Source organism: Phascolarctos cinereus, unplaced genomic scaffold (genome assembly GCF_003287225.1).
Source record: "Phascolarctos cinereus isolate Bilbo 61053 unplaced genomic scaffold, phaCin_HiC Scaffold_5;HRSCAF=322, whole genome shotgun sequence".
Taxonomy (NCBI): Eukaryota; Metazoa; Chordata; class Mammalia; order Diprotodontia; family Phascolarctidae; genus Phascolarctos; species Phascolarctos cinereus.
In genome coordinates this window covers 278,468,333-278,495,496 of record NW_027555958.1, presented here as the reverse complement: position 1 = coordinate 278,495,496, position 27,164 = coordinate 278,468,333, and the positions used below count along the sequence as shown (strand labels likewise).

The 27,164-nt window shown below is 36.6% G+C and overlaps 1 protein-coding gene across 1 annotated transcript in view; it reads left to right on the top strand.

Annotated features, from left to right (window-relative positions):
- Positions 1–225: 225 nt before the first annotated feature.
- The window catches only part of LOC110218286 (ATP-binding cassette sub-family A member 10-like), a 126,319-nt gene continuing 99,380 nt past the window's right edge, over positions 226–27,164 (top strand). Inside the window, exons 1-7 of the mRNA XM_021000906.2 lie at positions 226–565; positions 5,236–5,337; positions 6,805–7,009; positions 10,627–10,782; positions 15,688–15,791; positions 16,517–16,743; positions 26,954–27,095. Coding sequence (XP_020856565.1) covers positions 5,242–5,337; positions 6,805–7,009; positions 10,627–10,782; positions 15,688–15,791; positions 16,517–16,743; positions 26,954–27,095 — 930 coding nt within the window. The 5' untranslated portion in view covers positions 226–565; positions 5,236–5,241. The remainder of the gene's footprint in view (positions 566–5,235; positions 5,338–6,804; positions 7,010–10,626; positions 10,783–15,687; positions 15,792–16,516; positions 16,744–26,953; positions 27,096–27,164) is intronic.

Sequence of the window (27,164 nt, the reverse complement as noted above, 5' to 3'; positions counted from 1 at the left end):
AGCTGAAATTCCCTCACATCATTCACCATCTGTCTTGACTTTAGGGGTTACTTATCATTATAATTCCCCTCCCCCTTTCCTTTCTTCTTTCTCTCATTTCAATCTGCTCTTTGGGCTGTTTACATTTTTCCTGTTTAAAGATTGCTTTGTGGTCATCGCTCTTGGTGGGGCTTTTTCTTTACTTTGAAATATTTGAACTTGGCCACTTCTCCTTTATTCCAGGAAGCAGAGAGCCAGAGGAGTAAATGTAGGATTTGTCGTCATGAGATTATTCCTTCCAGAATAACCCGCACAGCCAACCATCTGTCGCTGTTGTCCCTCTGCACTGACCAGAGGAGAAAGAAATGGAAAACAGCACACAAGGCATCACATGACTCATGTCATTTTGGCAGCCTGACTGACCTTAGCCCTCTTCAAAATTGATCTGAATAGGAACTGTTGAAAATGGGCAAACATTGAAAACTTCACATAAAACGGACTGTGAAGCAATTTGAACTGTTCTCTTGGACATAGAGACCAATGAATTAATAATACTTCTAGATTCCTTGTTTCAGCTTTCCTGACTGTAAGTTAATCTCTATTTCTCCTATTTGTTTTATGTAATGCATAAACTCCTCTTGGTGTAGTGGACATGCCATAAATGCTTGCAAAATGAAGAATAGCATTCATTGAGATCTGTTCAGGGAAATATGGGTGGAAACTATATGTATTAGTGATTCACGTTCCCAAGTGTCTGGGTATTTGATATCATACAGACCAAAATATCTGGAAAAATTATGGAATTTGGGGATTTTTATCCTTCATGTGGAAACATAAATTTGTAGACCATTGAGGACCCAATGGAATATGCTACAGAATGTATTTGAATTTTGTAAATTTAGTCTGAAGTTACTTTTAAGATTCTATTTCATTGCCAACACATTTGCAAAATTTGGATAATTTGTGTATTAACTTTTCCCTTTTTTTTTGTTTTTGCATTTTCTAACTGACTTTAAGAATATTTTTCTGAGCTCGCAAAAGAAAGTTTTTCTATTCAGAGAGTGGAGATAAATATTTTTTGTTGTGCCTGTTTCTCAGTCTCAAATTACAAGACTTTAGAGACCAGAACAGTGTTACTCTTTTGATAAAAGAACCCACTTTGAAAGGGAAATGATTAGGACTATTATTTTTTATTACAGGTTTATTATTTCCAGAAGACATTATTTTCTCTTCATAAGAGTTTAAGTTTCATAGTTTGTTTTTGTTGTTAGTATGATTTAAAAGACTATGGAGTTTTTGCTTAGGAATTTCCATCTGAAAACAAAAAGCAAAAAACCCCCAAACCAAAAAACAAACCCTGCAATATCTATTACAAAAATGAAACAAAACAAAACTGTAATACCTATTGCAATCCTACTAATTAAGTTAATAGGGATCATAGAATCATAAATTAAGAGCTAGAAAGTAGACTTCAGTGATTTAGATGAAGAAATCAAGGCCCAGTGAAAGGATTTGATTTGCCTAGGATCACATAAGTCACAGAGTCAATACTGAAACTCAGGTCTTCTGTCTCCAGAACTTTCATTCTTCATATTGAACCATATTTATTTACACAATAATATTCACATACATACATACATATCTAACCCTTCAGAATTGATGAGGTTTTATTCTCAACCTTTTGCCTGGTTCTCATAAACTGGCTCCAAACTAAGAGGTGTGAAACTGTGTTCAGTATCTTTTATCTAAATAGGTAAGAAAAATTTTAAACATTTAAAGTAAAATGAACCAATATATTTGTAATTACTTTATGAATAAGCTGCTTTTTAAAATCAAGTAAACCAGAAATAGAATTCTTATGAGCAACGCATATATATCTTTATGTTCTAAACTCTATGGAGGGTCACAATGGCATAGTGAATAGTGGACAGGTCTTTGTTCTGCCTCTGACACGTGTTACTTGTGTGACCAATTAACCTCCCCTTGCTCCCAGGCACACTGACATTGTGTGTTGTAATAGATCAATTCCGCTTATATGCATGGGCACAGAAGGTTTACAAACCAAGAGGTCTCCATATGGATGAAATCACAGATCCAAGTTGCTTTTTTTAAATATTGTTTTATCATTTAAAGAAGAAAGAATCTCTTATTAGGTCTTTAAATGCAATTTTGTGAAAATTTCAATTTTTCAAAAAATGTCAATCATTTTCTTCTTTTTCTTCTCTACCACCAAAAATTATTTTCTAATTGCTCCAGATTAATAATGTCAGTCGGTATGCATTTCTTAAGCACTATGTGTCAGGTGTGCTAAGATCAGAGGATACAAAGAAAGTCAAAAGACAGACTGCTCTCCAGGTGATCACTGTCTAATATGGAGATACCATACAAACAACTATATACAAACAAGCTATGTGTAGGATAAATTACAGATAATCAACAGAAGGAAGGCACTGAGCTGTGGCCTTGAGGCCACATGTGGCCATCTAGGTCCTCAAATGTGGCTTTTTGACTGAATCCAAACTTCACGGAACAAATCCTCATAATAAAAGGATTTGTTCTGTAAAACTTGGACTTAGTAAAAAGGCTGCACTCAAGGATCTAAAAGGCCACATGTGGCCTTGAGGCCACAGCTTCCTCACTCCTGCTAGAATTAAGGGACATCAGGAAAGGTTTCCTGTGGAATATAGGATTTTAGCTAGAGGTTTAAAGTGTAAGAAGACTAGATAGGTGTGGAAGGGAAGGAACATGCTATGAAGTTCTTTGAATGACCAACAGAATATTTTATTTGATTTTGAAAGTGATAGAGAGCCACTGGAGTTCATTGAGTTGAGGTGGGAAGGAATGACACAGTCAAATGGTTTAGGAAAATCACTTTGACAACAAAATGGAGGATAGGATGGAATTGAGAGTGATTTGTGGCAGGCAGACCAATGCAATGGTTATTGTAACAGTCCAGGCATGAGGTGATGAAGGCCTGCACCAAGGTTGTGTGAGTGTCAGAAGACAGAAGGGGGCACAGTTGAGAGATGTTGGAAAGGTAAAATCCACAGGGCTTGGAAACAGAATGGTTATTGTGCAGTAAGAGAGAATGAGGAGTTTAGCATAACACCTGACTAGGTTGCCAGCCTGGGTTACTGGGAGAATGGGGGTACGTTTAACAATAATAGGAAAGTTAGAAAGAGGTGAGGATTGCAGGGGGGAAAGCAATGGTTTCAGTTTGGGATATGTTGCATTTAAAATGTCTATGGGTCATCCAGTTTGAGATGTCCAGTTGGCTGTTGGAGAAGAAAGACTGGAAATCAATATGGAGATATGATGCATGATATGGAAGGTAACCAACACTGTTCAATGGGAGAACTCAAGATATTCTGCTCAAAAAATGATATTCCTCCAAAGTTTTGTTCCTGCCTACACAGTCCAAATCCCAAGCATTATTGTAGACTGTTCCATGTGATTGGAATAGCCTGATACTTGAGTATAAATAATAAGGTTCAATTCATTTCAACTAGATCCCTAAAATGTTAGCACCCTAAAAATTTAGAAGCATGCATGAGCAGAGTAAAAAATCTTCAAGAGAGATTTCAGACCATGGATCTCTTTAGGGAAGAAACCCCAGGTAGGGGAGGAGCAGGGAGAAACAGAGAACTTGGGACATTTTGAGGTTGCTTCTGGGGAGGCCAGTGATAGGGGAGAGGAAAGGTCAGGGCATGACTTTGGTATCCATCCAAATACATTCCTCTTGTGCATTCTCAGGGGACATGTTGGGAAATATAGCAGATAAGCTCCTTGAGGGTAGAGATTATTTTGTATTTGTCCTGTTTCTAGCCAACCCACACTGTGCCTGCCCCATAGTGTTTAAGAAATGCTTTTTGATTTGATTGATAATGAACTCTTTCAGAGCAAAAAAAAAGTTACTTTATTTTGTACATGGCAGCATTAATTTACTGAAAGGTAAGTTAAGTCTTAAATGTTAGCATTCCACCAACAGTGCCAACTGACTTCCAGGGAAATATCACTAGGTGTTCAGAGAAACACTGGCAGAAAATGTCATTCCTTTGACAATATTCTCTTGTCAGTCGAAATGTCCTTTCTAAGATATATTAAGGGCCTCAAAAAGTAATTTCACTAAACAATTCCTTGAAAGTATTATAAGATAAGATTTTCTTGTTAAAGGGCATGTAATCTGTGAGTAGGTGGGGGATGGTCAAAAAGGAAAGGGTTGATAAAAGGGAAGTTCCCAAACTCATTTTCCCCAAGGGCCCAAGAAGGTACTTTTTTTCATTGTCAATTCTCTCATATTTCCAGGAGAAAAGCATTTATTAAGCCCCTTTAAATGCTAATTTTAGTCACTGTGCTAATTGCTTTACAAATATTATCTCATTTGATCTTCATAACAACCCTTGAGGTAGATGCTATTATTAGTTTCCCTTTACATGTAAGGAAACTGAGGCAGACAGCACTTAAATGATTTACTTGCCCAGGCTCACATAGCTAGTAATTGTCTGAAGTAGGATTTGAACAGACTGGTTTAATTTTGGATTGTGAATGCTAGCAAATGTTCTGGAATAAGGAAAAATTTCAAATTAAAGGTGCCATTGAAAGTCAGGTATTCCTGACTTCAGGCAAAGAGCTCTAGCCACTGTGCCACCTGACTGCCTGTAAATAGCTTACTAGGTGTAAAAAAAAAAGTATCTTTGTAGGTTAGAGCCCATGTGTTCCTGATTGTTAAATCAACTGATTTTAAAAAAGAGAATGATGCAGGAGTGGTGACATTTACTGCCAGTGTTTCTCTCAACATCCAGTGATATTCCCCTGAAGTCAGTTAGCACCATTAGAGAAATGCTAACTTTCAGGACTAACTTACCTTTCAGTAAACCAGTACTGCTATTTATGAAGCAGATGAACTCTTGGCTCTGGAAAATCTAATTGTTGATCAAATCAACAAACATTTCTTCAGTACTTACTGTGTGGTAAGCATAGTACTACTTGGCTAGAAATAGACAAAAAACAAATAATGTTTGCCTTCAAGGAGCTTACCTGCTATATTTTCCAACATTTCTCCAGCGACTGCACAAGAAGAATACATTTGAAAGGATACCAGTGATGATAATTAAACATTTTTCTGTTTGAAAAACAAAACAATCTCCATTTCTCTCTGTCTCTTTCTCTATCTGTCTCTCTCTGCCCCCCCATACACACACGAGTGTGTATATGCCACAACATTTACTATGTTTTCTCTCCTTTTGTAACAAACAGGTCAAAATGATTAAAAGAGAGAGAAGCATTTTCCAGCAAACTCAGGCCCTTCTGTGTATGAACATTATTAAAAAATGGAGGATGAAAAGAGAGAGTTTATTGGTATGATTAAAAGTTCATGTTGTATTTTTTTTTTGCTTAACTACATATTATTATAAGGGTTTTGTTTCTACTTTTTCAATAGGGTGGAAAAGGAGAAGTGGGAGGGAGAAAAATAAATATTTGATCATTGAAAAAATTAAATTTATTTTTTTAAAGCAAAACAAAACAAAAAAACAACAAAGCTATATCTTCACATTTCATAAAGAAAGATGTGCCTCCCAGGCAGCATACATGCATTTCTTCATCCTGTATTGCTATTTATATGCTTATTTTATATTGAAAAGCTAGGCTGGTTTAATTTTGGATTGTGCATGCTTGCCAATGTTCCAGAATAAAGAAAATTTTCAAATTAAAGATGCCATTGAAAAAGACACCTCTCTCTTTAAAAACCTCTCTCTCTTTCTTTTTTAGAATGAAGTAGAAGTAGCACTTCCCCAAATCATCAATTCACAGAAATCACACAAAACCATTCTCTTTAGCTCAAGCTCAGAGTTTCTGGGTCTGCAACAACTAAAACAACAGCCAACCAGAACTTAATGTTTAAATGGCTAAATATATAGCTATTCTCTGCTGCTACCACTCACCAAGGTGCATTATGTTGAACACACTAGTTTGGTTGGAAGGGCTATGAAAATGTTGGTTGGCAGAAATAGAAAAACTAATTTGGGGCATTTCTTTACCCTGATAGAACATTATATTAATCCCAAGACCTGTGTCACTCTGTTGAGTTTCCAAATACCAGGATCTGGTCATCATCATAAAGATATATAGTATTGATTACTTCCTCCCTTGCCTTATGTGTAGGTTTCCTCAGGTCACAATTATGGGAGCAGGGAAAAAGCTGCAGCCAGCAAAGGGCTGGAAGCTGGTACCCAAAACAGAGCATCCCAATACTCCTCAATCCTGTCTGCTCAGAGGTTCATCATTCAGCGCATTTTTTTTTAGTACAACCAAGGAAGACCTCTTCCCTTTCGCTTTTACTTAAATTAGCTGAAATTATGCCTATTATCTCAGTGCTTGGAGAACACATATTTTAAAAGGGCCACCAGGAAGAATGTTGGGAATTGGAAATAAGCAGAACGATTAATAGGTGAACAGGACCCAAGATACCTGAAAAATACTGTTAATATTGACTGTTAGAGGAAGGTGCTTCATAAACTTTAAAATGCTATATAAATTATTACTGTTATTACATTACTATTATTATTATGTATTAGTCTTGCTTTTGATAAACAAACCATATTGTGTCTTCCCAGCTCTTTTTTCCCCCTTCTCTGCCTTCTCTTAAGTGTATCTGCTTATAAATATAAACTTAGTGGAACAAAAATTGTTGCCTATTTCTCAATTAATCATTACAAGTAGCTAGTCCTGAGTCAAGCCACAGCAGGATTAAATAGAAAAGGTGCTTGATGAGAAAGGCCTTCTCAATGACCACATTCTAATTTATTTTTCTCTTGCATTAAATAGGAATGGTTTCTTTCATTGCTTCTATGCCTGCAGCTCTTCCTGTTTGGATTATTTCCTTTAAACTCTCAGGTTTCTGGAGGGCCTCCAGTAGACCTAGGACGCTTAGATAAATTTAATGATTCTGACTTTCTGATTAAATATATGCCAGTCACCAATATCACTCAACAGATAATAGACAAAGTGGCTTCGGCTTCCTTTATGAAAGGTATGTTCACTCAGAGCTAATATTTGGTGTTATTATCCTATTTTATTATAAAGATAAAAATGTTTAATCTGAGATTAAATGTATAGAACAAGTTAACTATTTAGTATTCTAAACGTTATGATACACAAACAAGCTAGACCAAGTTAAAATGAATTGTTTTCTCAGTTTTCTTGTGTCTGATTTCAGAAGGTCCAAGACTACACAGACTTACCCTTTTTCTAAAACTATCAATGGCAAGAGTGGTACAGTTGACTTTAGGTTTCAGATCTTCAAAATAACTCATTCTTGATAAAGCCTGGTTATTGATTTATACATTTTAATAAACACTCCATGTTTCATATCTCTATCTCAAGGGAAAGGGCCTAATTTAAAGGACTCTGTTTCTTTCTGAAATCAGTAAATATAAGGCTCATTCCTTATAGGGGAAGGTGGTTTCAACAGGCCTTCTGCAAAAATTAGAATTTGAGTTCTTTGCTACTCACTGAATGATTGAGAACTTAACTGATATGTAAAGAAAGACAGTGTGGCATAGGAGATAGATGAGTGGCTTTGAGGACAGGAAGGCTTAAGTTCTTGAACTGTGTTAAGTCTCTTAATATACTAGCTGTGTGACCATGGACAGGTAAATCACTTAAATTCTCAGTGCCTCAATCAATTCTCTAAGACTGTGAGCTGCTGATGTTAAGTAATCTGGCCCCAGACTACCTTTTGGGTCTCTCCCTAAAACAATCTACACTGCAGCCAAAATGGCCTGCCTCTTATTCCCCATATATAATAGTCCATCTCCCATCTCCATTGCCGGTGACTGGAATGCTTTTATTCTCACTTCCACTTCATAGAACCTCTAGTTTACAACCCTAAGAAGCTCTACTTCTTAGAACCCCTAGAAGAACCTTCTAGGCTTAGTTCAAGCTGAGAAATCTTTCCCGATATCCCCCAATTTTGGCATGCCTCAACTGATTGTGTATTTATTTTGTATTTATCCTGTATCTACTAATTTTTAGACATGTTGTATCCTACAAGAGGGGAGGGAATGACTCATTTTTAAAATGTATATTGCCAGCGCCAAGCAGAGTGCCTGATGTCTAACAGGTACTTAATGAATTGATTGTTAATTGATTGATTGATCTACATCATTGGAGAGATTTTCCATACAGAGAAATCCCCACAGGAATCAAATCACAGTCACTTCCACCCTCCTAAACCAAAAGAATGTCACAGCTAAATCACATCCCCTATCACACGCTCTACACTGCGCTAAGAAAAGTTCTAGAGAAAATGAAAAATCTTTGCATAACAAGCCAGAAAAGTTTATTAGATCTTCCTCCCACTCCCACACCTCATTCCAATAGTCATAGCTATGGTCGCAGGGGTGGGGAGCCTGTGGCCTCAAGGTCACATGTGGGCCTCTAGGTCCTCAGGTGTGGCCCTTTGACTGAATCCAAACTTCACAGAGCAAATCCCCTTAATAAAAGGATTTGTTCTGTGAAACTTGGACTCAGTCAAAAGGCCTTACACAAGGACCTAGAAGGCCACATGTGGCCTCGAGGCTGCAGGTTCCCCACTCCTGGCACCATCCTCTTTTATCTCAGTCAGATGAAATTTTTCTTACAGGGTTTAGAAAAATGCAGTTTCCAGCTAATTTGTTATCATTGCCTATCAAGATTAAATTTCCCAATAAATATTAAGGAAAGACAAATAGTGTATAATGCTTATGTATCCTGTGTATTGCTTCATTCTAAAGTAAGCAACTCCCATCTCCCACCTCCCTTTGAGTTTTTTATTCCAGTCCTATCGTTACACTTAAAGTTTCCTGTATACTAAAGACCCTTAGGCTAAGAGTTTTTTTTTTCAGTCTTAACATATCTCCCTCCATTTTATTCTAATATTTTAATAAAATGGAGCCTTAATAAGATGGACCCCGCCATCTGCTATTAAATTATCATCTTTTCCTCATTTCTTTAGTTCTCCTTTTTCTGTTCTATCCCAGGCACAGATAATCCCTCTCCTCAGAACTCTATTTAGGGAAAGGGAATAGTGAGAGAGGAAATATAAGCTCAGGGAGAACTTTGTGGGGGTACAATGGTGGAGTGAGTAGCATCTCTGCTACCTATTTGTTTTAATTATTTTTAATTTGCTAATTAAGTACTAAATTCCAGTTTTACTACTTTACTGAAGGAATATAAATGGCAACAGCCTTCTAAATTTTGATGGCCTGAGATAAAGGCCTGTTCATCCCACTCCATTTACCTTTATGTTCAGAGCTCACCAGGTACATTATTGGTCTTTCTATTCTTGAACTTAAGCTAGTTCTTACTGAAGCTTACTTTAGCATCATCAGCCCTGCAACTAGTTTAAAATCTTGGTCACCGTAACACTACTACACCTTGTATTTATTATAATGATTTATGGAGTCATCAAGTCCACTGCAGGCAATCGACCCCTATAGTGCTCCACCCCCCCCTGACTTCCAGTAGATTGACACAGTGAGATCCAAGCTCTCCAGTTATTCTTTCTCCTGTTAAAAGTAAAGCCAAGTAGTACTGTGCTTTCCCCAACAGGATTAGGATAGGCCAAAAATCTCTAAAGCATTTAGGATCAGTTTAGTAATGAAATGGTATTAGAGTCAGCAGCTCTGAGGGTTTGCAGGTACAAAGATCTTCAACAGAGAGCAGGTTGAGGAAAGCTAAGTAAGTGATAGGTAAAGTTACTACTTTGGGTAAATCTTTTAATCTTCCTTTGCCCTAGTTTCCTTCTCTATATAAAGAAGGGTTAGACTTTATGTCTTCTTTTCCAACTTTAAATCTATGATCCTATGATCCCTGTTTTTCTTCCCTGCCCATTTATGGAGAAACAATCTTAAGAATCATAAAAAACAATGCTCCTGAATTAACTAGAAACTGAATTTTTGAAAAGGAAACTGGATGTTGCCATTGTCAGCAGAGACAAATTAGGAGGCAAAACTGATGGTACTTGCAACGGATACTTAGGTAGAGTTATTGAGATTATTTAAGTTCCTGCAATGATGAGAAGTTAAGTTGGCTTTGAGGCACAAATTGCTTTGTCTCTGGGGCTAGGGTAAGGGAAGGGAGGGATAAGTTAGTAGAAGAGCCATAGCTACAAGAGTGGGAAAATGAGAGCTGAAAAAGTTTACTCACTTTAGACATTCTGGATGTTCACTAGTGAAAACGTTATAAGAATATATCATTTTTTCCAACTATATGTAGACTCACCACTATCTGAGATGAAAAGATATTCATTATTAATACTATTTATTTCAAATTTATCATAATAAAATGAATCATTCAACTTTAATCCAAACTGTTTTCACTTGATAAAAGTATCTGTTCTAAGTGGGGTCAAGGTAATGGACTGATTCTATTAAGCCCCATCTTTACACTCTCTCTTTCTTTGCTTTTGTAGATACACACACACACACACACACACACACATATGTATATATCACTAAGTAGTCTTATGTGGCATTTTAAGATCAAATGCTGTTATATCTGAATCTTCTATACAGTTGAGTTATTTCATATGTTGAGGGACTTTGCTCAAACTAGTTGGACACCAATTAATCATCTTAAACAGCTATTTTTCCTTGTGCATGCCAGGAATAAATATCACTGGGACCACAGATGAAAAAGCTATGGCTTTATCTCATGGAAACTTTGACACAATGGCAATCATCTTTCATGATGTGTTTTCATATGAGTTGAAGTCATGGGGATACAGAGTTCCATATTTTAAAGAACATCATGAACATTCAGGTGACCTTCCTTTTGGCTAATTATTCTGATCTTGTGGCTATTTTTTTTCTTAAGCCAGGGAGAATTATGAGGGGATGAAGTATATAAGAGCAATGATACCAACAGTATAAATGTATAATGTACATTCCACTCTTGAACTCAAGTAGCATGCATCATTATGAAAATAAAGAATATCTTCCTATAAAAGTATAACTCTCAGTGAACAAGTTTCTATGAAAGTGTATTTATTTTTCTTCCTAACTTCATTATGTCTTCTTGATAGGCATGATTTGAGAAAATCAGATTAACCTTGATAAGCATTTCCTTTGGTTCTCTATTCCTATGCTATTTTAATACTTTCATTGTAACAATAATTATTTTTGATTGTGTGGTCTTTGGTTTTCAGCCTTTATTTTTCTTATTTGTACTTTTCTCAAGTGCTATTTGCTTTAATTCTCTGTGGTTGAATCTGAAAGATATATCCTTTGTAAAGATAAGTTTCTCATTTTGGATTATGTCTACTACTGGAATGGTTACTACCAAATGGTAATGGTAATAGTACCCTGCCAAGTGTAAGGTTCAAAACTAGATTTCCCCCCATAAGAAGAATTTAGCTAGCTGATTCTCAAAATACTTTTACTGAGGAAGCAGATAATTATATTCTTATTACCAAAAGAATATCTGTTTACAAAGACAGTAAATTCAACCTCTAGAATTATTATATAAGTAAAAGGACTCACATGCATTTTAAAGAGCCACTTGAGAATCACATGGCATTTTCTATCAGTATTGTTTCTTTTGCTACCTAACATAATGCTACTAAAATTTTTACCTACTTGCGAAGACAGCTTCAAACTTCTTCTCACCTCTACCTGTTTCAGCTGTACTGGGGCTGTTAAACCAGCAGTATTAGAGTCATACTGCATCTAACTTATAAGTTTGGAACTAGATGTTAATTCCAACACCTTAGCCAATACCTCTCTAGCCACATCCAACCAGTACAAGGAGATTCATGTCTACATGAAAGAGCTGGTTTTTCTCCTTTTTTTCCTTCCTTTTCCCCAGGTTAATTTTATTTCATAATGGACTTATAATTGATTTTAATCTATTGAGAAAATAATTCAAGTATTGAATAGTCAGACAAGATGACTACTTGAATAAGAGACAGACTGCCCATTTACCTATTCCAGCAAAAACCTAAAATTCATACCATCCTCAATAACAATCAAGAAATTCAGTGATTTCTACAGTAAGTGATTTCTTCCACTCCTGAAGTAAACAAAGTCAGCTAGAAATTAATAGATAATCGGAAAGGAGGCTGCCAATGAAGCCAGTACCAACAATACAGATAAACAAGCCAGTAACCTACCAGCATGGCCAAAGATAAGCTACAGCCACATATATCCTATAAGATTCTGCTCCTTGAAGTAGCAACCGAAGATGATTCTCCCCAGAAACCCTTAGGATAGTCAGGAAGCCTTAGAGATGGGCAGTGACTACAGAGAGATGGCAGCACATGAGCCCATGGCCATGGGTTCTGAAGTACCTAGCACTCTGTTCTGAGATGATAGAGAAGGCTCTGAAGATCCATCATTCTAAACCTCAAATATCCAGAGAATAGGGGGCTAAACCCAGGAAGTGAAAGTCAGTCCAAGAACCCAGGGAACCCAGGTCAAGACTAAACAAGGTGGACCAGCTGTCTTGAAAGTATAGCAGTGAGTAGATGCTTGGCTGCAATTCAGTAACTAAAACTTGAGGGGTATATAAACCAAAGAAGTCTTCTACCAGTACAAAATATTGTCGTAGATCTAGAGATCTCCCAAAAGGAAAGAGTAACTCTGCAATAACTTTAAGAAAAAACTCAAAGGGAAAAAATAATTTTACATAAAAAGTACATAAATACCTAGAAGAAATGAAGAAGCAATAAAAAATGAAATACGATCTCCGAAGGAAAGAATTAGGAAGAGGATAAATAGCTTAGGAGAGAAGGTATAAATCTCATCCAAATTATGAAATATTTGAAAACTAGAAAAGACCAACCAGAAATCAATGACTTCATGAGATAGCAAGAAATATTAGAACAAAATCAAAAGATTGAAAAAAATTTTAAAAATGTGAATTATCTGATATTAAAAACAACTGATGGGGGCAGCTAGGTGGTGCAGTAGATAGAGCACCAGAACTGGAATCAGGAGGACTCGAGTTCAAATCTAGCATCAGACATATAACACTTACTAGCTGTGTGACCCTGAGCAAGTCACTTAACCCCACTGCTCAGCAAAAACAAACAAAACAAACAAACAAAAAACTAAACTAGAAAAAAGATCAATAAGAGATCATTTAAGAATCACTGGACTTCTTGAAAACTATATATATTTTTGGGAGTGGGAAGTGCTTAATGCTATATTTCAAAAAATCTCAGGTGAAAATTATCCAGATCTATTAGAATTAGAAGGCAAAATGAAGATAAAAAGAATCAGCGGATCATCTCTGTAATGAAATCCCAAAAGATTAAGTCCCAGGAATGTTGTAGTCAAAATTCTGGGCTTTTACATCAAATAAAAAATACTACAATGTTATAAAGAATAAATACCAGAAAAAATAGTGTACTTACCAAGGAACTACAGTCAGAATCACCCAAGAACTGGCAGCTTCTGCTATAAGTGAAAGGAGATTTTGGAATATAATATTCCAAAAAGCAAAATATCTGGGCAAAAATAGCTTACTTTATGAAGCTGATTTATGATATTATAGGAGAAAATGAACCTATAATGAAATAGAGAACTTTAAAGCATTTCAGATAAAAATATTAGAGCTAATTAGAAACATAGAAATATAAACAAAAGACTACAGAAGAAGCTATGATAATGATATAGTGCCAGCTTTCTAATAGGTAGAGAAGAAATAAGTGTCCCTTTGGAACCTTAATATTTTCAAAGAGCATTAAAAGAGTTAAACAAGAAAAACAGAGTTCCTTGAAGTGGACTGGTTATGTTTCTGAGCATTTGAAGAGGGAAAAGTGACGGGAGGATAAAAGGAATGTAATAATGTAGAAAAGAAGATGAGGGCACAACTTGCTATAAAGACAGGTAGGTGGCATGTGTTCCACATATCTGGAGTCAGGGAGACATGTTCAGACACTAGCTCCTTAGACATTTACTATCTGTTGACCCTGGAGAAGTCATTTAATTTCTGTCTGCCTCAGTTTCTTCAACTGTAAAGTTGTGATAACACCACCCACTCCCCAGGCTTGTTGTAAGGATGGAATGAGATAATATTTATAAAGTGCTTATAAACCTTTAAGTGCTATATAAATGCTAATCATTATTCTCATAATTGGGGTGAGTGAGAATAGGATAGAAATATGCGGAATGGGGGTACAGGCATCATATTAACCTCATTCTTGCCTGAAACAGACAAAGGAGGGTTGAACACATATATACATGTACACAGTTAGGTGTAGAAATACATTCCTGTCAATGGAAAAATATAAAGAAAAGAGAAGGGAAAGGAAAGGAAGGAAAAGGAAGGGAATGAAAGGGAAGGGAAAGAAAATGAAAGGAAATAATTTTAGAGGATCATGAGCAGTATGAACTGGTACAGAGCAAAGTGAGCAAAACAAGAGACGAATTTATACAAGGAAAACAACACTGTAAGGAAAAACAATTTTGAATGATTTAAATCAACAAGCCATATTTCCAAAGGCCTTATGATTAATCCCTGTTACCTGTTTCATTACCAAAGTGATGGACACAGGCACAGAATGAGACACGCATTTTTGAATACGAACATGATTCATTGTACATAATTTTGCTTTATTTGTTACAATAGATTTTTTCCCTTCTTTCTTTCTCTCAGTTTTTAGTTGAGGGAAGAATTTTGGGGAAGGGAGGGGACAGTTAGCAATAGTAATACCAAAAAAAGAAGAGGACCATTGAAACATTTTTTTTAATGTGCTGAAGAGAAGTATGTTCAGAAGGAAGCACAGACAAGTGGCACAATTTTTAAAGTAACATGTGGAATTTATGATATACCTTTTTAAGAGAAGAAAACAGTACAAAATAGAGATCCACAGTCTCATGTAGAATCCTTTTGTTGCATGTATTCTGCTGTGCAAGTAAAAATGCTCTCTGCTTTTTAGTTTTCAAATTCAGAACTAAAAAAACCCCAACAAACCAATCTTGACCAAATTGGACAAAAGGGAAGAGGTTTTTGGGTGGATAGGGAAGACATTATGGGCAGGGAAGCTATATTTATTTTAAATTTTTGAAAAATCTGTCATGTGCATGCTTTGTGATTTCCCGCTTCTTCCTTTAAACTATACTCCCACCACTTTTAATAATGAAACCGCATCCCTTAGCAAATAATGTAAAGACAATTCATTAAATATGGTCTCAGCTTCCAGCATTTTTTAACTCTGTGCCCCAAAGGAATTCATATACCATCAAACCCCTAAAAAGAATCAAACTATTTTACTTTTGACCACCCTAACATATTTTATTATATAATGTACCTGTACATAACAAAACTGTTTTAAACCATGTAAGTTAAACCAGAGTTAGCTGATGGCATAATGGATAGAGCACAGGACCTAGAGTAAGACAGCAAGACCTGAGTTCACATAGACTTCAGACCCTTACTAGCTGTGTAACCCTGGGCAAGTCACTTAACCTGTATTTGCCTCTGTTTCCTCAACTCTAAAATGAGAATAATAATAGCACTCACTACCTTGCATGGTTATTGTGAGCATCAGATAAGAAAAATATTTGGAAGAGGGCTTAGCACAGTGACTAGCATACAAAGCACTATATGCATGTTCATTCCCTTTCCTTCCTTATATAGAAAAGGTTCTCCGCAGAATCAGAGCAAAATGTCTATTCTTGATCTAATCCTAACCCATATTGATGTTTTTGCTTCTGTTTAAAGCACATTGTACAGAATATTTTGAAGAAATCAGTTGTTCACTTGAAAGATATTGGGAAAAGGGTTTTGTTGCTTTTCAAGCTGCCATTAATTCTGCTATTATAGAGGTAAGTATCAAATTTTAAGAATCTTAATGATTAACATAAATTATACTCTGACCATGCCATTTTCTTGCTCACTAATTGCTGTTGCTTCTAGGATGAAATCTTAACTCCTCATTCTGGAATTATGGGCTTTTCATAATTTGACCCCAACTCATATATCATGTTTATCAATGTATATTGTGTTTCAGTGAAACTCAACTACCAGCTGTTCCACAAATTCAATATGCAGTTTCCTGCCCCATAGGCATTTTCCCATCCCTGAAAGACATTTCCTCCCCTTCTTCTGCCTTTCAAAATTCTTCTCTTCTCTTGAGGCTAAGCTCAGATGCTACTTCTTCCATGTGACATTCCCTATTTCCATGAAAGTATTTTTCCCTTACTAGAATATTCCTAAATTGATTTGTCTCTCCCTTTTCCCACCCCCCTCCATGCCTGCCTTGACCTCTTCACTCCCTACCTCCCAGTAGAAAACAATTTAAAGAAAGAGATCATGTGGGTTTTATCTTTGTATACCCAGTGACCTATAGGTAAGAAGGTGCTAATCAATGTTTGCTGAATGTGTTTACTGGACAATGTTAAGCATAGCCTACGTCTAAATTGCTCAATTATTAAAGAATATAACATGTGTGATTACTAAAGACCAAGAGAAATAGAAGAATGGAAAATTTCTTCATAGCTATTCAATGGTTTAAAATGTTGATTTTTTTTATGTTGATATGCCACTTTAGATCACAACAAACCATTCTGTGATGGAGCAGCTAATGTCAGTCCATGGTATAAAAATGAAGGTGCTTCCTTTCCTTTCCCGATTTGGAATAAGTAATGATCTCATCATTTTAGCCTACATAATTTCTTTCTCACCAATGATATATTTTGTATGCCTCAATGTTACAAGAGAGAGAAAAAAGTTTAAGAAATATATGACAATAATGGGCCTCCAGGATTCAGCTTTCTGGTAAGTTATATATTTTGCTCTCAAATAATATGAATAAATAGGAGCCTGGAGCTAACTAGAAACCAACAGTTCATGTTTTCTAGGATTATGATTTAAACTTCATATGTTTAACATATTGGTAACTTTTAAAAAATATGTTCCTACAATTTAACTAGTACCTATGTCCACCCACATGCATAGGGAGTGGGGTCATGTAGTGGATTGATTTATTTTTCTTCCAGAACAGATAATATGATTTTTGCATATTCTGAATAAGATTCAGCAATATGAGAGAAACAGAACAATAATATTGGACCATATTGATATAAGGGCCTAACAAGAATCTTTGTGCTATATGCATTTTCTTACACATTAGAGTATTGTATATGTGTATACAATTTAAAAAGATTATGAGGAAATGGTCATGTAGATTAACTATACCTCATTATCAATAATGACTTGAATGTAAGATGTGGTATAAAAATAGTCACTAAATGACTAGAAAAAGACATGGGTTAATCATAAAAGGAGATAAAATATAACCCCCCACGTCATATTCATATCCATGAAATATTAGAACACCTAGAGAAAGACCTTCAGGGTACTGGGTAAATACTGAATGGAAGATATATTAGAAGACCTCGAATGTATCAGGATAGGTTGTAGAATTGGGACTTTTTAGCCTCAACAAGGTAAAGCTAAGGAGAGTGTTAATGAATGAATCAGTGAATAAATCAATTAAAGAAAGAGTATTGCTAAGTGTTAGAGTTACAAATACCAGAAGAAAGACAGTTACTGATGTCAATGAGCTGATGTTCTAGTAAAGGAAGAAAACTGTGAAAAAAAAAGTAAGCAAGGAAAGATATTTGGGACGGGAAAGTCAAAAGGATGGTGAATAGAGTCATAAAGTCAAAAAATTATATAACTTTAAAGAAATGCAACTGGGTGTTGTTTCTGTTTTTGGCGATGTCAAACTTTTGCAACCAAATAGCAATAATAACTCATGCTCTAATTGTGCTTTATTAAAATACCATGTGCTTTCCTTATAACAACCTCATTCCCCAACTCCCCCCTGCCAAGGTAGGTAGCATGAGTATTATTACCATTTGACAAATGAGGAAACTGAGCCTTAGGATTTTTCATAGTATCTAGTATCTAAATCACAGTATTATAGTATCTAGTATCTAGAACTGGAAGGAATCTTAGAGACTACCTTGTCCAGCCCTCCCATTTTTACTCCCATTTGAGTAAATCGAGCCTCACAGAGATTAAGTAATCAGTCCAGCAGTAGCAACAGAACTTAAATCTGAATATAGGTCCTTTGACTTTAAATCTAGTGTTCTTTTCACTACAGTGGACTGTTTTTCCCTCCATAGACATCATCTTTGGAGGTTCTAAATTTAGTCTGAAAAAGCTGCTGTTGTTCAAAGACATATTTGGAACTCCTCATGGAGGCAAAGGAAGAAAGTGCTTTGTAGCTTCACTCTCTTGATATGTATAACATCATATTAGAATTACCCTCCATTTTGGTGTGAACTGAACAAATCACATCCTTGCCCCACATATGGGATCTTTTCTCCCCTCCTCCCAGTCCATTTTCAAGGCTTTTCATAACATATTTGCAATATCACCAGTGTCCTTAACACTACAATGGTTACAAGATGTAGCAAAACCAGGATGACTTCCACTTCCAGAAACCAAGGTGACAGAGTAAGAAGTAAGTCACTCTAACCCTCCTTTATCAATCTCTGAAAGCCCGGAAAATATGACCCCAGGAAAAACCCTGGAACAGCTGAACCAGAAGAAAGATGGGGAGCAGCAGTGCAATAACCAGGTAGCTTGAAGGGATTAATGAGAAAGGTCCCTCTTGCCCTGGGGGAGAAGGAGCAGTACAGAATAGAGGCATCCCAGCAAGCTAGTGGAAAGCCTCACCTCAGCATACCAGGAGGAGATCCTGAAACCCGGGTGGTGGAGCAGGCAAACACCAACCCCAAGTGCCTCAGTGAGGGTGGGGGAACCAGTGGAAACCAGCCTGGAAAACCACCAGATGCCTCAGCATTCTACAACAGTCTCCCAGTGCCTCAGCAGAACTCTGTGAAGCGCACCAAGGGGCCCCAGGTAGATAAACATCCTGCAACATCCATCTGAAAGGAGCTGAAGAAAGCGAAAGGAAAAGAAAAGCAGGCAACTTCCAAGGGCCAGACTACCCAATCCTACCCATAGAGTTCAAGTGTTGCTGATTCTAGCCCAACACCGGGTAAGCTGCCAGAATCCTACAACCTCCAACTGCCAACATCGGAGGCCTCAGTGCACAAAGCCAATGACTGGGCCCAAGGCTCCCAACACAAGAAGCTTGGGTCAGTGCCCTCTGCTCCCCAGAAGGAGAGTTTAAGCTCTTTAAAGTCCAGGAAATAAGCAAACACCATGAGCAAAAAGAAATGTACCATAGTTTCATATTATGAGAACAGTAAAGATCAAGGAAGAAATTCTGAAGAGGATAGCATTGTCAACAAACCCACATCTGGAACCTCAAAAGGGAATATGAACTGGTCTAAAGCCCAAAAAGCCTTCTTAGAAAAGCTCAGGAAGGATTTTAAAAGTCAAATGAGAGAGGTAGAAGAGTCCCTAAAACACACAATTGGCCAACTAGAAAAAAACAACTGAAGAAAACAAATCCCTAAAAAAAATACAATTGGCCAAATGGAAGAGGAGGTACAAAATCTAATAGAAGAAAACAGTTTGTTAAAAAGTAGAATTGGACAAATGGAAGCTAATGACTCTATGAGAGAGCAAGAATGAAACAAAAGCATGAAAAAATAGATAAAAATGTAAAATACCTCGTTGGTAAAACCACTGACCTGGAAAATTGATCCAGGAGAGACAATGTAAAAATTATTGGTCTACCCAAAAATTGTGATGAAAAAAAAGAGCCTGGACAGTATCCTTCAGGAAGTCATCAAGGAAAACTGCCCTGAGATCCTAGAACTAGAGGGTAAAATAGCCATAGAAAGAATCCACTGATCACCTCCTGAAAGAGATCCCAAATTGAAAATGCCAAGGAATATAGTATCCAAATTCCAAAATTACCAGGTCAAAGAGAAAATACTGCAAGCAGCCAGAAAGAAACAATTTAAATATCATGGAACCACAGTCAGGATTACACAGGACCTTGCAGCTTCTACGTTAAAAAGACTGTAGGTCGTGGAACATGATATTCCATAAGGCAAAGGAGCTTGGATTATAACCAAGGATCAACTACCCAGTGAAAATGAATATGATCTTTCAGGGAAGGAGATGGATATCCAACGAAATAGGGGACTTCTAAACCTTCCTGATAAAAAGACCAGAGTTCAACAGAAAATTTGATCTTCAAATACAAGACTCAAAAGAAACATAAAAAGGTAAATGGGACAGAAAGATACATTTTATTAATAAGAGCAAACTGTTTACATCCCTACAAGGGAAGATGGCACTTGTAACTCTTGAGAGCTGTATTGTTATTACACCATGTTAAAGAAGTATACATAAAGGGGGTGAATATAAGTTGATGATGTAATGATAAAAAAAATAAATCTAATCAAGTAGGTTAAATGGATCCAAGTAAGTGGATTAATCTGATCTAAGAAAATGTACCAAGAGAAAAGGAAAGGAGGAGGCAGACAAGGGTAAATTACATTACAGGAAAAGGCACAAAAACCTACTACAATAGAGGGAAAGAAGGGAGGGAAATGAGCATTGTTTGAAACTTACTCTCATTAGATTTGGCTCAAAAAGGGAATAACATAATCAGTTAGGTATAGAAATCTATCTTGCCCTATAGGCAGTAGGAGGGAAAAAGGAAAAGAAAAGGGAGGGGAGGATAGAAGAGAGGGAAGAAGTAGTAAGGGTAAAGGGGAAGAAAAGGGAAGGGGCTAATAAAAGGGAGGAGGGACTGAGGGAGGCAGTGGTCAAAAGTAAAACACTAGTGAGGAGGGAAAAGGAGAAAACATAAAGAAAAGCATAAATAGGGGGGGAAAGGATGGAAAGAAAGACATAGATAGCAATCATAACTGTGAATGTGAATGGGATGAACTCTCCCTAAAACAAAAGTGGATAGCAGAATGAATTAAAAACCATAATCCTACAATATTTTGTTTACAGGAAACACATTTGAAAAAGAGCAATATACATAGGTAAAGGTAAAAGGCTGGAACAGAATATATTATGCTTCAGCTGAAGTAAAAAAAGCAGGAGTAGCAATCCTGATCTCTGACAAAGCAAAAGCAAAAATAGATCTTATCAAAAGAGATAAGGAAGGAAATAAGCAATGGAAATTATATGGAATGAAGGGCCATGGAAAGATAGACTAAAAAATAATTGGAAACTAATTAATCTAGTCCTAAAAAAATGGTTGGGTCAAACAATAAATCATAGAAACAATCAATAACTTCATTCAAGAGAATGACAATAATGAGACATACCAAAACTTATGGGATGCAGCAAAAGCAGTTCTTAGGGGAAGTTTTATATCTCTAAATGCATACATGAATAAAATAGAAAAAGAGGAGATCAATGAATTGGGCATACAACTAAAAAAAATAGAAAAAGAACAAATTAAAAATCCTCAATTAAACACCAAATTAGAAATATTGAAAACCAGAGGAGAAATTAAGAAAATTAAAATTAAGAGATCTATTGAACTAATAAATGAAATTAAGAGCTGGTTTTTATGAAAAAAGCCAACAAAATAGATAAACCTTTGGTTAATTTAATTAAAAAAAAAGAAATAAGAAAACCAAAATACCTGTATCAAAAATAAAAAAGGTGAATCCACCACCAAGGAAAAGGAAATTAAAACAATAATTAGGAACTATTTTGCCCAACTAGATGCTAATAAATTTGACAATCTTAGTGAAATGGATATTTACAAAAATATAAATTGCTCAGATTAACAGAAATGGAAGTAAAATACTTAAATAACCCAATCTCAGAAAAAGAAATTGAACAAGCCACTGATGAACTCCCTAGGAAAAAAATCTCCAGGAGCAGGTGGATTTACAAGAGAATTCTATCAAACATTTAAAGAACAATTGTTTCTAATACTATGTAGACTATTTGGGAAAATAGATGAAGAAGGAGTCTTACCATTCTTTGTATGATACAGATATGGTGCTGATACCTAAACCGGGAAGAGTCAAAACAGAGAAAGAAAATTATAGACCAATTTCCCTAATGAATATAGATGCAAAATTTTTGAGGAAAATATTAGCAAATACATTACAGCAACTTATCACAAGAACCATATACTATGACCAGGTAGGATTTATACCAGGAATGCAGGGCTGCTTCAATATTAGGAAAACTATCAGCATAATTGATCATATCAACACCAAAACCAACAGAAACCACATAATCATCTCAATAGAGGCAGAAAAAGCTTTTGACAAAATACAGTACCCATTCCTGTTAAAAACACTAGAGAGTGTAGGAACAAATGGAGTCTTCCTTAAAAAAATAAATAGCATCTACCTAAAACCTTCAGCAAGCATCATATGTAATGGGGACAAGCTAGAAGCATTTCCAATAAGATCGGAGGTGAAACAAGGATGTCCATTATCACCACTGTTGTTCAATATCGTACTGGAAATGTTAGCTTTAGCAATAACAGAAGAAAAAGAAAATGAAGGTATTAGAATAGGCAAAGAAGAAACAAAGCTATCACTCTTTGCAGATGATATAATGATATACTTAGAGAATCCTAGAGATACAAGTAAAAAACTACCTGAAATAATAAATAACTTTAACAAAGTTGCAAGCTATAAAATAAACCCATATAAATTATCAGCATTTCTATATATTACCAACAAAGCCCAACAGCAAGAGACAGAAAGAGAAACTCCATTTAAATTTACCGTAGACATTATAAAATATTTAGGAGTCTACCTCCCAAAACAAACCCAGGAACTATATGAACACAATTACAAAACACTTTTCACACAAATAAAGTCAGATCTAAATAATTGGAAAAACATCATTTGGTCATGGGTAGGCCAAGCTAATATAATAAAAATGACAATTCTACCTAAGCTAATTTACTTATAGCCTATATCAGATTGTGTGTCATCTTGGGGATGGAGGGGGAGAAAAATTTGAAACTCAAAAGCTTATGGAAGTGATTGTTGATAATTCAAAATAAATTAATAAAAAATGAAAAAAAAAGCAAAACTGGATTAAGAATTCTGTTCTTTCTCTTACCTTTTCTTGAATGGATACTTTATTCTATTTTATTTTTATTTTATTTTTATGCTTTTCTTTTTTTCTTTTAATATAAATTTATTTATTTTTAGTTTTCAATATTCACTTCCACAAGTTTTTGAGTTCCAAACTTCTCACCCTTCCCCCCAACCCAAGATAGCATGCATTCTGAATACCCCTTCCCCTCGTCTGCCTTCTCTTCTATCTCTCCCCCCTCCCTTCTCTTATCCCCTTCCCCTTCTATTTTCCCGTAGAGCAGGATAGACTTCTGTACCCCATTTCCTGTATTTCTTATTTCCCAGTTGCATGTGAAAACATTTTTTTAAAACATGTGTTTTTAAAACTTTGAGTTCCAAATTTTCTGTCTTCCTCCCTCCCCACCCACCCTCATTGAAAAGGCAAGCAACTCAATATAGGTTGTACATGTGCAGTTATGCAAAACACTTCCTTACCAGACATGTTGCGAAAAACTAACTCTATTTCCCTTAATCCTATCCTGCCCTCCCATTTATTCTATTCTTTCTTTTGACCCTGTCCCTCTTCAGAAGTATTTGCTTCTGATTACCCTCTTTCCCAATCTGCCCTCCTCTCTATCATCCCCCTGCTCTTTTGTCCCCTTCTCCCCCTATTTTCCTGTAGGGTAAGACAGATTTCCATACCCAATTGAATGTGTATGTTATTCTCCTTAAGCCAAATCCTATGAGAATAAGATTCCTCATTCCCTCTCACCTTCCCCTGTTTCCCCTCCACTGTAAGAGACTTTTTTTTGTTTTTTTGTGAGATAATTTATCCCATTCTACCTCTCCCTTTCTTCTTCTCTCAGTATCATCCTCTCTCATCCCTTAATTTTATTCTCCAGATATGACCCCTTCATCTTCAACTCACCCTGTGCCCTCTATCTATCTATCTATATATACATACATGCAATTTTTTTCCTTCAACTACCCTAATAGTGACAAAGTTCTCATGAGTTACAAATATCATCTTTCCATGAAGGAATGTAAACAGTTCATCTTAATGAGTCTCTTATGATTTCTCTTTCCTGTTTACCTCTTCATGTTCCACTGGAGTCCTGTATTTGAAAGTCAAATTTTCTGTTTAGCTCTGGTCTTTTCATCAGGAATGCTTGAAAGTCCTCTATTTCACTGAATGACCATTTTTTCCCCTGAAGGATTATACTCAGTTTTGCTGGGTAGGTGATTCTTGGTTGTAATCCTATCTCCTTTGCCCTCCAGAATATTATATTCCATGCCCTGCGGTCCTTTAATGTAGAAGCTGCTAAATCTTGTGTTATCCTGATTGTGTTTCCACAGTACTTGAATTGTTTCCTTCTGGCAGCTTGTAATATTTTCTCCTTGACCTGGGAACTCTGGAATTTGGCTACAATATTCCTAGGAGTTTTCCTTTGGGGATCTCTTTCAGGAGGAGATCTGTGGATTCTTTCAATTTCTATTTTGCCCTCTGGTTCTAAACTATCAGGGCAGTTTTCCTTGATAATTTCTTGAAAGATGATGTCTAGGCTCTTTTTTTGATCATGGCTTTCAGATAGTCCAATAATTTTTAAATTCTCTCTCCTGGATCTATTTTCCAGGTCAGTTGTTTTTCCAATGAGATATTTCACATTGTTTTCTAATTTTTCATTCTTTTGGATTTGTTTTACAGTGTCTTGATTTCTCATAAAGTCACTGTCTTCCAATTGCTCTATTCTAATTTTTAAGGAAGTATTTTCTTCAGTAATCTTTTGGACTTCCTTTTCCATTTGGCCAATTTTTCTTTTTAGGGCATTCTTCTCCTCATTGGCTTTTTGGACCTCTTTTGCCATTTGGGTTAGGCTGTTTTTTAAGGTGTTATTTTCTTCAGTATTTTTTTGGGTCTCCTTTAGCAAGCTGTTGACTTGTTTTTCATGATTTTCTTGCATCACTCTCATTTCTCTTCCCAGTTTTTCCTCTACTTCCCTTACTTGCTTCTCAAAATCCCTTTTGAGCTCTTCCAAGGCCTGGGACTGATTCATATTTTTCTTGGAGGCTTTGGATGGGAGCTTTGATTTTGTTGTCTTCTTCTGGTTGTATATTTTGATCTTCTTTTTCACCAAAGTAAGATAATATAGTCTGACTCTTTTTGCGCTGCTTGCTCATGATCCCAGCCAATTACTTGAGTTTTAAACTCCTTGTTAAGGTAAGAGTCTGCTTCCAATGTGGAGAGTGTACTGTCCCAAGCTTCAGGGGTTTGTGTAGCTGTTTTCAGAGATACTTGTAGGGACCTGTAAATTTTCAGTTCTTCCAAGATGGTATGATAAGGGGTGAGGTGTTTACTCCTTTCCTGGCCTGTGACCACAAGTATTCCTTTCTGTCCTGTAACTGTGAGGAGGGGTTCCTCTCCACAGCCACTACAAGCTCCACCACACCAGCACTCCTCCTCACCCCAGCACCACTGCCCAGAACTGTGACCCAGATCCACACACGGGCAAAGCAAGAGATTCCTGCCTCAGCACTGGCAATGAGATCCCTGCAGTCCCTCTCTGATCAGCCACTGGATTCCCCCTCAGTCTGTGGGCGGAAGCTCGGGAAGCAGCTGCCCCCCCCCCCACGCTCTTGGGGAATGAAGCTGAAACCCCGCCTTCCTTTCTCAGCATGGACAGAAACAGACTTTCACCACTGACCTTCTAAATTGTCTTTGGCATTCGTGGATTGAGGAGTCTGGAAACCTCCACAGCTGCCCGTGATTCAGTCCTCTGAGGCCTGTTCCAGGTTTGCTGCGGTCTGCGCGCCCATGCTGCGCTGCACTCCCAGCCCGGCGCGATACACCTTTCTGATCAATCATCCAGGTTGTCTTGGGCTAGAAATTTGTTTCACTCTGTCTTTTTGTGGGTTCTGCTGCTTCAGAATTTGTTTAGAGCCATTTTTTATGAGTATTTGGAGGGGTTTGGGGTCACTGCTTTCACTCCGCCATCTTGGCTCCGCCCCTCTGGATAATTTATTCTAGATGTGCTAGTGGGAAATGACTTGGATGCTGAGCTCACTTAAATGACAGAGATTTTCCCTTTGGGAATATCTAATTTCCCCATCCATGGCTTACAAAAGCAATAAAGTTTCTTTACCCTACCTGTCCCATAATATGATGAACTGTGGTCCCTTTGTAGACCACTGTTTTAAAAAATTCATTCAGGAGCTTTGCCAACTTCTTGTAAACATCCTTAGTGATAGAAATTCTTGGACTTTTGAGGGGAAGACAATATTGTTTCACTGATTTTTATGGTGAATGAACAAGATGCACAACACCATTTGGGGTCAAGAAGGATATGTAACCCTAAGGTAACAGGCTGATTTTCAAGGGCAAATTTTTAAAATGAGAAATTCCATAAACTTTTTGAGAAATGTCAGCACCCCAGGAGCTATGTGCATAGCTTCCAAAGGTGACTATATGAAAAGACAAAATACATCTGCCACATGTCAGTTCTATTCTATCAGTCTTAAAAATTGTATAGCATTACTTTATGTGTGTATGCACACCTCACATGTGAAGGGTTTTAATGAGATGTTACAGACAATTTAGCTAGGTCCATAGGGAATTGAACAAGACAAAATTGGCTCATTTTAAAATGGGAAAGATTTCTGTTGTACTCAGTAAGATATAATGAAAAGAGCACTGCCTATATAGTCAGAGTAATTGGATTAAAATTCTCATTCTGATATTTAATACCTTTGTGACCCTGGGGAAGTCACTTAACCTCTCTGGGCCTCAGTTTCCTCATCTGTAAAATGAAGAGTGTTGGACTGGAGGGCCTCTGAGGTCTCATCCATTTCTAGAACTATTATCCTTATATTAAAGATAGTTGGGGAATTTGTGTCTCTCTTCAATAAGATGATGATTGCCATCTCTTTTTGATAGTCACTTTACCAAAAGAATTGGTTCAAACAGAATTAATTCCTAACTGCTCTAAGGTAGAAAGAATTGCCTGACCATGCAATATTGAAATTATATTGTGTTTCTACCATAGGCTTTCCTGGGGTTTGCTGTATGGTGGCTACATTTTTATTTTGGCAAATCTGCTGGCTGTTATCACAAAATCTTCTGAATTTGTAGTCCTGACTGGTTACTTCATGGTATTCAGTCTGTTTTTCCTATATGGTCTCTCTTTGGTGAGTAGGTAAAGTTTTTTCCCCTACTTTAGTTCTCATGAAGATCAAATTTTGTCAAGTAAGGACATC